This window comes from Trichomycterus rosablanca, chromosome 25 (genome assembly GCF_030014385.1).
Source record: "Trichomycterus rosablanca isolate fTriRos1 chromosome 25, fTriRos1.hap1, whole genome shotgun sequence".
NCBI lineage: Eukaryota > Metazoa > Chordata > Actinopteri > Siluriformes > Trichomycteridae > Trichomycterus > Trichomycterus rosablanca.
Genome location: NC_086012.1, coordinates 5077851 through 5088901, shown reverse-complemented (window position 1 = coordinate 5088901; position 11051 = coordinate 5077851). Strand labels below are relative to the sequence as shown.

The following is an 11051-nucleotide window of genomic DNA, read 5'->3' as shown; positions in this document are numbered from 1 at the left end:
TTAGACTCTCTGAACTATTAATCTGTTTAGCAAACTAGAATTACACTTTGCAAAAGGGTAGACCAGTTGTCATGCTCTCCAAGTCACAGCTGCAACCCCTTGACCCAGATGTTTAAATTGAGCAATAAACATTGCCTTGGGGTGTTACACCGTAATATTATTTATTACTATTTAAATCTGCCATTCCTATTTTAAAATACAGTGGTGGTAGCATTATTACAGCAGATACATGCAGAAAAACCTGACTGAGCCCTGTATAGAGTCATAATTTTCACCTTGTCTAACACCAGTAGGACCATGGACTGTTTTAGGAGATGGTCCACAGAATTGACGGATCTTTGATGCCAACCTGCTGGCCATCACCAGAAAGCTTGACCAATGGGGACAGTTAGTCTTGTGGAAAGACAATGAACCCAAAGCAAAGTGCCAAAACAACACTGGAGTTATTAATATCAAAGATTGTGGACGTAGTCAATTCGCAAACTGTCTTTTTTTGTTGTTTTTGTTGTGGGTTCAGACATTACTCGAAAATCCCAAACTTTCGGTTTCCACCCGGACTGTAATTGCGATGCACAACAACAAAGCACTTGTCCCTTTAAACCAGCAGCTAGTTAAATAAACAGCTAATAACAAAATTAAAGTTATTTACATCGTAAAAGAAGTCGAATAGATGTCTGATTCTCAAGGTAATACTTTATCAATCGTTAATGCTTTGAAAAACATCGGCTTTTCCGAATAAGCACAGCATTTTAGCATTAGCTTGACTGCTAACATGACACGCATCCTATCAAAATAAGGAGAACAAAACATACATTATGGTGTTTTTATATCTTACAGAACAATCTAAACAAGCCGAGGAGAAACCTGATACACCTGATCTCGAGGTAATACTACTTCTAGTCCTGAAGCTTTGATGCTGTATACAAAGATGCAAATATATATTTATATATTTTGTATTTATTTTTTTCTTTTGGTCCCGTGACGTTCTAGGAATCTGACGACAGCAGCGAGGAAGGTGACGCTTCTGGAGACACAGAAAGTAAATATCACCTTTTATTACTGTGTATTTGTCACAGTGATTGATTAAAAAAGCAATATTACACAAATAGAATTGAGTCAAACTAAACACATGTTAAAAACACAATTGTGGTGCTGAGAATGGTCCACCACTCATATTCCAGCTGTTCAGTGGTGGTCTTATGGGAGTGATTGGTAAATGAGGTAAAGGGGGGTGACAGAGCAACAACAATGAATAGATAGATGTACCATGTGTACCTAATAAAGTGCTCTATGAGTTTACGTTTTTAAAGTAAGGCCTGAAATCAGGCGTAGTGTTTAAGTCATTTTACACAGTTCTTGTTTTGTTTTTAGTGGATTTTTTGCGTAGCCTCTTCTCTAAGACTTTGGGTCTGAGTCCTGGAGAGAAAGTCCTTGATGAACTAAGTCTTGAAGGAGTTGCTCATCACATGCTGAGTGGTAAATGTAAGTATGAGGTTTCTCACAGTGTCACTGCTTAAACTGTCATTAGAAAAGTGCAAGAGTGAGTAAATGAGTGAGTGTCCTGTGATGGACTGGTGGCCTTTTGTAGTTCTTGAGTAGGATGGCATGGTTGTGAAGATGAATAAATGAATGAATAAAGTTTTTGTTCTTTATTGTGTTTTATAGGCAAGAATATTATCTGTATGGTGGGTGCAGGAATATCGACATGTGAGTTCAATGTTTCTTTTCTCTGTATTTCTTAAGATAAACAGCTATTTGTTATGACAGTGTTTTAGCACTGCTGTTAAAAAATACAAATACTACACTTTAAAAACAAAGTTGTAATAATTCGAGAATAAAGTAATAATATTTAAAAAATTAAAGTCTGAATATTAAAAAAAAAGTTGTAACATTTCAAGAATTAAGTCATAATTTTAAAAAACATAAAGTTGTAATAATTTGAGAATAAAGGCATAAAATTTCAAGAATAAAGTCAAAATAATTCACAAATAAAGACATAATTTTTCAAGAATAAAGTAATATTTAATATTTAAGTAAGTCATTATTAGTATATTTTTTTAAATAATGTTGCAATAATTTGAGAATAAAGCTTGAATTTTATAAAAGAAGAATAATACTGTAATATTTTACAAATGAAGTCATATTATTTTAAGAATAAAGTCATTATATTTCAAGAATTAAGTCAGAATTTAAAAAAAAATTAAGTCATAATAATTTAAGAATAAAGTTGTAATATTTCAAGAATAGTCATAATTTGTTAAAAAATAATGGTGTAATAATTTGAAAATAAAGTTCAAATTTTATGAAAGAAGTCATAAAAATTTAAGAATACTATTGTAATATTTTAAAAATGAAATCTGAATATTTCAAGAATAAAGTCGTAATAATTTAAAAATAATGTTGTAATAATTTGAGAGTAGAGTTAATATTTTATAAAAGAAGTCAATTTAAGAATAAAATTGTAATATTTTAATATAGAATAAATAAGAATAAAGTCATAATTTTTTTTAAAATAAATTCATATTAATTTGAGAAAAAGTAATATTTTGTGACCTTATTTTTGGAACTTTATAGCTGTATTCACAAAATATTCACAAAATATTACGACTTTATTCTCCAAATCTTATGACTTTATTTTTAAAGTCTACTATTTTAAATTTTTTCAGCAGCAATCCTAAAACTCTGTCATAATGTTCTGTTTAAAATGACCTGTTGTTTATTCTACTGGATCTTGTACTGGATATCGAATAAATTCCATTAAACTGAGAAACACGGATCTCTCTCTCTTTCTTATGCAGCGGCCGGCATTCCAGACTTCCGCTCTCCTGGGACGGGCCTCTATTCCAACCTGCAGAAGTACAACCTGCCCTACCCTGAAGCCATCTTTCAAATCGACTACTTCCAGGTGGACAAATATGTGGTTTTTTGCTTTTTCTCCTCAAAAACTAATGTCAGTATGTGTGTGACAAAGTGCCGCACTACACAACAAACACATCTTGCTAATGCTGCTGTGCTAAACACTTAATAACAAAGCAAGCTAAACGCAATGCCATCAGAAATGCTAATGGCTAACCTAAACCCTACGCTAAATGCTGACAAGTACTCTACAGTATATACAGGCTACACTAAAATGATACCGACATCAGAATAAAAAGATCTATTTAGCATCTGTATTAACTAGCGTCTGTATTAGCGCTAACGTTTTCCTCTCTCTCAATCAGAAACATCCAGAACCTTTCTTCGCTTTGGCCAGGGAGCTCTACCCAGGACAGTTCAAGGTATGGCATCATTTACAAATCTCAGCATTGATTGGCATGTCATTTTTTTATTTTATTATTTTTTACACCCTGTCTGTGAATGTCGTCCTCTAGCCCACCGTGTGTCACTACTTTATAAGAATGCTGAAGGATAAAGGCCTCCTGAGACGCTGCTATTCACAGGTTAGGTAGACGTTCTCTGTGTTTTCCTTAACAAACTCTGTCCATCTGCCAATGCAAGTGCCAGCTTAGTGATCAGTTTTCTTTATTTTTAAGAATATCGATACTTTAGAGAGGGTGGCAGGACTGGAAGGAGAGGACCTGATTGAAGCCCACGGCACCTTTCATACCTCGCACTGTGTGAGCTCGTTTTGCCGGAAAGAGTACAGCATGGAGTGGATGAAAGGTGCAGTACGGCTAACTGTGATGCTTATCTGGAATGAAAGTAGATGATGTGAATACGTATTTAATACAGTATTTTTTTAATTCATAATTATATTCATTTTGCAGAGAAGATCTTTTCAGAGGACATCCCCAAATGTGAAGGCTGCAACAGTCTGGTTAAACCTGGTGAGTTCAGCATCATTGTTATCAAGGTGCAAGCTTCACAGCTGCTGGAATCCTTCTTATTTTTCTTAACCCTTTATTGGTCTGCTCAACCATTTTTTACACATTATTTTTTTAATCATCATCATGATATAGAAAAGTAGTAAAATGACTTCATCACCTGTCAGATCATAAGACAGTACCACAGTGTGCTGTGTTTGCGTAATCAAAAATGCCTGCCCATTGAGTAGGTCATCTGGGTACCTTTCACGTACCGTGTAATGAATACTACGTATTCGGACACACTACCTGCTTTTGCGTACTGCTTTCAGGTACTGTTCACTATGGAAGTTTGTGGTTTCGGACGCTGCTGCGCTATCCCTCTTCTATCCGCTTTCTCCTTTGTAGGCTGTCCATGTGTCTGTTTGTTGCACCCCCTTGAAAGCTTGAGACTTGATTAATGGTCTATAATGTATTTATTGCTTCACCTTGTCATTGTTCAGTATGTGTTCCAATCATCCAGTCACAGAAAACAACCAGTTTCAGCAATTATTAAAATCTTAAGACATATATGACCCTTACAAGCAACTTTACTTTTCCTTAACTGTAATTTTATAATTATAAGAATACCAATATTCAGTGGTAATAAAAAGTTTGTAATGCTTTTGGAAAATCTTGTATTTTTAAATGAATTAAACAGCAATTAATGTCAATCTACAGGATTCACAAACGTTTTTATAATAATTAAATGTATTATACTGTTATTATACTGTAGGTAGAGGGAACAGGTTGAGGCAGACAGATCAGGAGCACGTAGTCTCCAAAAAATAATAGACAAATAGGATGGACTCAAGGTAGGAAAGACTGAAACAGGAGCTCATGGCCCTTTCCACTGGTTGCCATTTAATCCTTTTTCACTTCTTTCCTCTGACTCTTGTTAGACATTGTATTCTTCGGAGAGAACCTACCCGCTCGTTTCTTCACCTCGATGAAAAAGGTCTGTAAAAAATAAACAGATGTTCTAAGACATTCATATTTTACCACTCTGGCAACCTGTTCCCTTTCTCTGCAGGACTTTCCAGCTTGTGATCTGCTCATCATAATGGGCACATCTCTGCAGGTTCAGCCGTTCGCATCTCTTGTCAGCAGGTAAATAATAGCTGAGAATCGAACTGGACGGACAACACCCCAGTTAGCAGTTATGTTGTATGATTGGGATTTTACGATAGGGGTGCAAATCTATTTATTATTAAATCATGGTAATCGCTGTCAGCTAACATTAAACACATATATTAAAAATCTACAAACATTTTCCACTGTATTAATTAGATGCTTTACAGCTGCTTAAACTAAATCTGCCCCTGCCATCTGGTTGGGCTGGAGGGCTACATGAACAACGATTGGCTGTTGTTCATACAGGGTGGGAGCCGGATAGGGACTCCTCATAACTGATGCAATTACGACCTCTGCTGGCTGATTGATGGTGCACATAGTCGAGGAACAATGTATTGAGCAGGGTGTAACTCTCCGTACACAAAGCTGATCCGCATATGAACTCGCCTTGTGCAGGTAAAAAGATGCAGTCGGGTACTGCACACGTGTCTGAGGGGGCGTGTGTCAGTCTCGCTCTCCTCAATCAGAATCGGATCAATTGTTTGTACATCCTTGACATCTCTGCTCTGTCGACAGGGTTCCTAACAGTTGCCCTCGGCTCCTCATCAACATGGAAAAGACGGGACAGGTACTGCCAACTTGCGCTGGCATTTAAGATAAACTAATGCTAAAAATTGTATGATTTTGTTTTCATTATAATAAATCCACCAACTAATAACTTCCACTATGTGGTAGTCGGATTTTCCCATGGGGTTGCTGGGATTTGGAGGAGGAATGGATTTTGATTCAGATAAAGCCTATAGGTAAGTGGAGCTCTGTTTAAAAAAAAAAAAAAAATTATATATATATTTAATGTAACAAGTTATGGTGACACCTTTATGTTGAATGTAGGGATGTGGCCACTCTAGGCACGTGTGACGACGGTTGCTTGGCTCTAGCAGACCTGCTAGGTTGGAAGGTAAAGGATTGGTTTAAAATAGAATAACAATACTACTCACAAATGATGGAAAATCAGTGGGAACTGAGCTTTTTTCGCTGCAATGAGACACTCCCACCTAGGGGTTATAGGACACAATAACTCCAAGTGTGTTAGAAATGGAAGCAATGTTTTCATTGCTTTTGTAGTGATCTCTAATTATTTATTCTTTCTGTGTGGCCCGGTATTCAAATGACTCACAGACCGGTACCAGACCGTGACCCGGTGTTTGGGGGCCGCTGGTCTACATAAATGCATTTTCTTGCACAGCATTCTTATTAGGGATGTAACGATGCACCACAAGTCAGTTAAAAAACGGTGCACATGTGAAACGATTCAAATCGGTAATTCATGTAAAATGAATTGATATTCACTTTAAACAGCAGAGGGCACTGGTGCTTTTCACCTCGCCTGGTTGACATCACTACACATAGTTGTATGGGATTCTCCAGCCAAATGTATTCATGTGAGGATACTTTCTTTATTTGTATTATTCATGTATTTATATAATGTGGGAATCCTCAGCGTCCCTCATTTTGACACGAGACGGTTGCACAACACAGATTTTATTTATTTATATATTTATTTTTAATATTTTGACTTTATTTTTGATGTATGCTATTTAATTCTTCTAACCAGTGGCCTTAAAATGCCAACATAATAAAGCTATGTTTATTTTCCCTAGGCTGAGCTGCAGGAGCTGGTGAAACGCGAACACGCTCGCATCGACAGTAAAGACGCAGCTGAAAAGAAAGGCCAGCAGGCCAGTCGGAGCTCTGGGGCCTCAGAGGAGAACGCCAAGGGTGCAGAAAGCGAGAAAACCAAGTAACGAATCAGAGAAAGGGGAAATGATGATGTGTCTTCCGGTCATTTTGTGTTTCTGCTTTGTCTGTACGTTTGAAGTCGGTATCAGTAATGTGATAAGGTTTATTTTACAGAGTATTGTAGAACATTAAATGAACAAAAACATACCATGAATATCATATTGTAACAGAGATCGCATACATTAAGGCATCTCACAGTTCACCAGTAAGCTTTTAACAAGGTTTTAATTATTCTTGGTAATTATTAATTATACTTAATTCTTAAATTAAACTTCCCAAATTACATGGGCGTATTTGCACAGGAGCTAAAATATTGCATTAATTCTTTTATCTATTTTTGAATAATATATTTCTTTTTTTTTTTTTATATCGTCTAGAAGCGAACGATGGGATCCAACAAAGTTATCCATTTTTTCAGGAGCACTGAGACATGGTGGGTAGCACTGTTGCCTCACAGCAGGAAGGGCCTGGGTTTGATTCCTTTTTGTGTGGAGTTTGCATGTTCTCCCTGTGTGGGCATTGGTTTCCTCTGGGTGCTCTGGTTTCCTTTGACAAGTCCAAAGACATGCTGTCAGGTTAACTGGAGCTGCCAAAATTGCCCTACGTGTGTGTGTATGACCTGTGATGGACTGGTGACCTGGCCAGACAATGACCAGAGCACCTTTATTGAATTGAAGTCAAGACTTTGACTAAGTCACTACAAAACACCTCAACTTCAGCTCATGGACAGATTATCTTACATTTTCCTGGATTTCTAACAGACGTTTTGGATTTGGCGCTGAATCCTTGGAGAAATGTCAGCAGGTTAGGATAGATTCACTTATGATAGGATCGTGTTTCCTTCCTGAGGACGGTGGCTCTCACTGTGGTTCGGTGGAGTTTTCTAGCTCCTTCTAGCTTGGTTCTACCTTTTGGAATCCTGTGTGTGACTGCTTAGCTGTGACGGTAAGGTTCAAGATGAGCTTATTTTATATAAAGGGCTTGCTGACATTAAGCCTGGTTGATTTTATTTAGCTAAATTCAGCTCAGTCAACTCATCCTTTAAATTATTTAAAATAGGGCAGTTACTTTTGCACACTGATTAAATTGGTTTAAATTGTTTGGACTGTTTATGATTTTTGCAAGAAAAAAATGCTACAGCTTTATGAACAGTCGATGATTTCATGTGTTCTGCTAATTAAATTTGAAATAACCAATAAAAACAATAAACAAATCACAAATAAATGAGTTATAATTTTCTGCAATTTTCCCAATTTAGTCATATCCAAGTACCCGATTGCATTTCTCTTCCTCTCTGCTGCCGTGACTAACAAACTCCCCCTGTCACCTGCACAAGACGGGTTCATATGGGGCTAAGTCTTGCGCATGGAGAGTCACTCACTGATCTCAATACACCTGATCATGAGCTTGTTGGACATCCCGGTTCAAAAACACATAGCATTAAAATAGCCACTCCTCTGAGAAGGCTTCTCATAATCATTTGAAGTATGTCTGTGTGAATTAGGGCCCGTTAAGTCCAATGATGACAGCATTTGTCTGGTCAAGAAGGAGTCGGTTGATGTTCTGGATCATTCCAGAGCTGGTCAGAAGGGCTGAGGTCAGAACTCTTCTTTAAACCACCATTAATATAATTGACTTATTACACCTGTTAGCAACTGCTAAGGCTGAAACATGAATTCGATAGTTAAAAGAGGTGTCCAAATACTTTCATATAAATTCTATATACATTTTCTGCCAATGCAGCAAACATGAGCTGCTCTAAATGACTAATGGAAGCCTTTAATCATGCACGTCGTCTGTAAGCGTTCGAGAACGTGAGCGATGCAGAGATACCGAGGTTCACCACAGCCTTCAAAAGGACGGGAAGAGGAAGCACACTTACGACAGAACACCCTCGTCTCAACATTGTACATTGTATCAAATACAATTATCAAATGTAATACCACATGGACAGGGTACTACTGTAGGTCAGGTAGATTTGTAAAGTTTAGAAGTGTTGTATAGTGCTTATTCTACAAAGAATTGCACTTACAAGGCAGTTTCAACACAGTAAAACTGAAACCGAGGCAGGTTACACCTTAAAGATGCTGGTGTGACACACACACGGTGGGTGGTTATTACTCAAAGCAACAAGGACTTGAAGAGCCACTGGAAGAGACGTTTCAGGTGAGTTATCAATTCTTATCAATCTTACGTGACAATTCGGTAGAATTTTTTCTTCATTTTGCTTATTATATACGTATATCAGCCATAACATTGAAACCACCTTCATGTTTCTACACTCAATGTCCATTTTATAAGCTCCATGTACCATATAGAAGCCCTTTGTGTTCTACAATTACTGACTGTAGTCCATCTGTTTCTCTACATACTGTTTTAGCCTTCTTTCACCCTGCTCTTCAATGGTCAGGACCCCCACAGGACCACTACAGAGCAGGTATTATTTAGGTGGTGGATCATTCTCAGCACTGCAATGACACTGACATGGTGGTGGTGTGTTAGTGTGTATTGTGCTGGTATGAGTGGATCAGACACAGCAATGCTGATGGAGTTTTTAACCACCTCACTGTCACTGCTGGACTGAGAATAGTCCACCAACCAAAAATAACCAGCCAACAGCTCCCTGTGGGCAGCATCCTGTGACCACTGATGAAGGTCTAGAAGATGACCAACTCAAATAGCAGCAATAGATGAGCGATCGTCTCTGACTTTACGTGTACAAGGTGGACCGACTAGGTAGGAGTGTCTAATAGAGTGGACAGTGAGTGGACACGGTATTTAAAAACTCCAGCAGCGCTGCTGTGTCTGATCCACTCATACCAGCACCATGTCAGTGTCACTGCAGTGCTGAGAATAATACCTGCTCTGTGGTGGTCTTGTGGGGGTCCTGACCATTGAAGAACAGGGTGAAAGTGGGCTAACAAAGCATGCAGAGAAACAGATGGACGACAGTCAGTAATTGTAGAACTACAAAGTGCTTCTATATGGTAAGTGGAGCTGATAAGTGTAGAAGAAAGGAGGTGGTTTTAATGTTTAATGTAAAATAAATCTATGTATAGAAGTCCGTGGATTTTGCTTGTTAGCACATGGGTTCCTTGCTTTTAAAGGTTTGAAGACCCTTATTTAAATACTGAATATTACTATGTCATTATGTGCTGTGTTGCTTATTAAACTGTGTATTTTCAAACTGAATAAATATTAGCAGTATTGCTGAATGAGGTGTTTACAGTTCCTGTGGAAAATCATCATACCCTATTGAAATCATTGCCTTTTATTACATTATACCATAAAAAATGGAAATAAATAAGGTCTAACTTTGTTAAATACCTGGTTTGGATAAGTAACTGTTTGTTTATTAGGATTTTAACGTCATGTTTTACACTTTGGTTACATTCATGACAGGAACGGTAGTTACTCATTACACAAGGTCTATCAGTTCACAAGGTTATATTGAACACAGCCTTCAACAATTTAGTGTCTCCAGTTTCCGACCTTCTTGCTGTGAGGAGACTGTGATAAGTAACTGGACCCTTAAAGTAACTGTTATGAATTTGCTTGTGTACCAGATCACCTTCCAAATCACAAACCAGGCCCACACCTAATGTACATTTATGAGATAGATAGATAGATAGATAGATAGATAGATAGATAGATAGATAGATAGACAGACAGACAGACAGACAGACAGACAGACAGACAGACAGACAGACAGACAGACAGACAGACAGAGAGTCAGAGAGTATCGAGCCCTAATATATGATATATTGTAGTGCTTTTGGATACTTTTTGGAGGGCAAGCTGTAGCCTATTGGTTAAGGTACTGGACTAATCCGAAGGTTGCTGCTGTTGGACCCTTGATCAAGGCTCTTAACCCTCAATTGCTCAGACTGTATAATATAACTGGAATGTAAATTGCTTTGGATAAAGGTGTCTAAATGTAAATGTAAAACAACATGGACTCCAACCCTATAACCGCCCTGTTTGGTATTCCCCATGGAGTCGATGCATGTCGATCAGTGCAGAGGGTCACTGCCTTTTCTACGGTACTGGTAAAATGCACAATATTACTCAAGTGGAAATACGCCTCGCCCCCAGCATTTGATAGATGGGTTCAAGAACTTCTAACTTGTATCAAGCTCGAAAAGCTAAGACTGTCCCTGAAAGGATCCTTGGACCTTTTTTTTATAAAACGTGGGTCCCATCCAATTAGTTCCTGACATTTAATGAATAGAGTGTTTTTTTTATTATGCTTATATATTTTTATGTGTTTGTTTATTTACTTACTTATTTTATTTACATTTTCCTATATGTGTGTTTTTTTAATTTAGTTATTTG

General features: G+C 37.5%; 1 protein-coding gene across 1 annotated transcript; it reads left to right on the top strand.

Annotated features, from left to right (window-relative positions):
- The first annotated feature begins 576 nt into the window (after positions 1-576).
- Positions 577-6863, top strand: sirt2 (sirtuin 2 (silent mating type information regulation 2, homolog) 2 (S. cerevisiae)). The gene is made up of 16 exons (XM_062987416.1): positions 577-686; positions 838-884; positions 991-1039; positions 1372-1482; positions 1666-1707; positions 2799-2905; positions 3222-3278; positions 3372-3440; positions 3534-3663; positions 3768-3827; positions 4745-4800; positions 4876-4952; positions 5493-5544; positions 5652-5719; positions 5808-5874; positions 6578-6863. Exons 1-16 carry the CDS (start codon positions 671-673, stop codon positions 6719-6721), a joined length of 1152 nt encoding a protein of 383 aa, XP_062843486.1. The 5' UTR covers positions 577-670; the 3' UTR covers positions 6722-6863.
- Positions 6864-11051: the final 4188 nt, after the last annotated feature.

Bases quoted from the DNA above. Each gene is read 5' to 3' on its own strand.
- sirt2 (XM_062987416.1), top strand. The intron at 1,708-2,798 runs GTGAGTTCAATG...TTTCTTATGCAG, and splicing joins GGGTGCAGGAATATCGACAT to CGGCCGGCATTCCAGACTTC. The intron at 5,875-6,577 runs GTAAAGGATTGG...TATTTTCCCTAG, and splicing joins CAGACCTGCTAGGTTGGAAG to GCTGAGCTGCAGGAGCTGGT.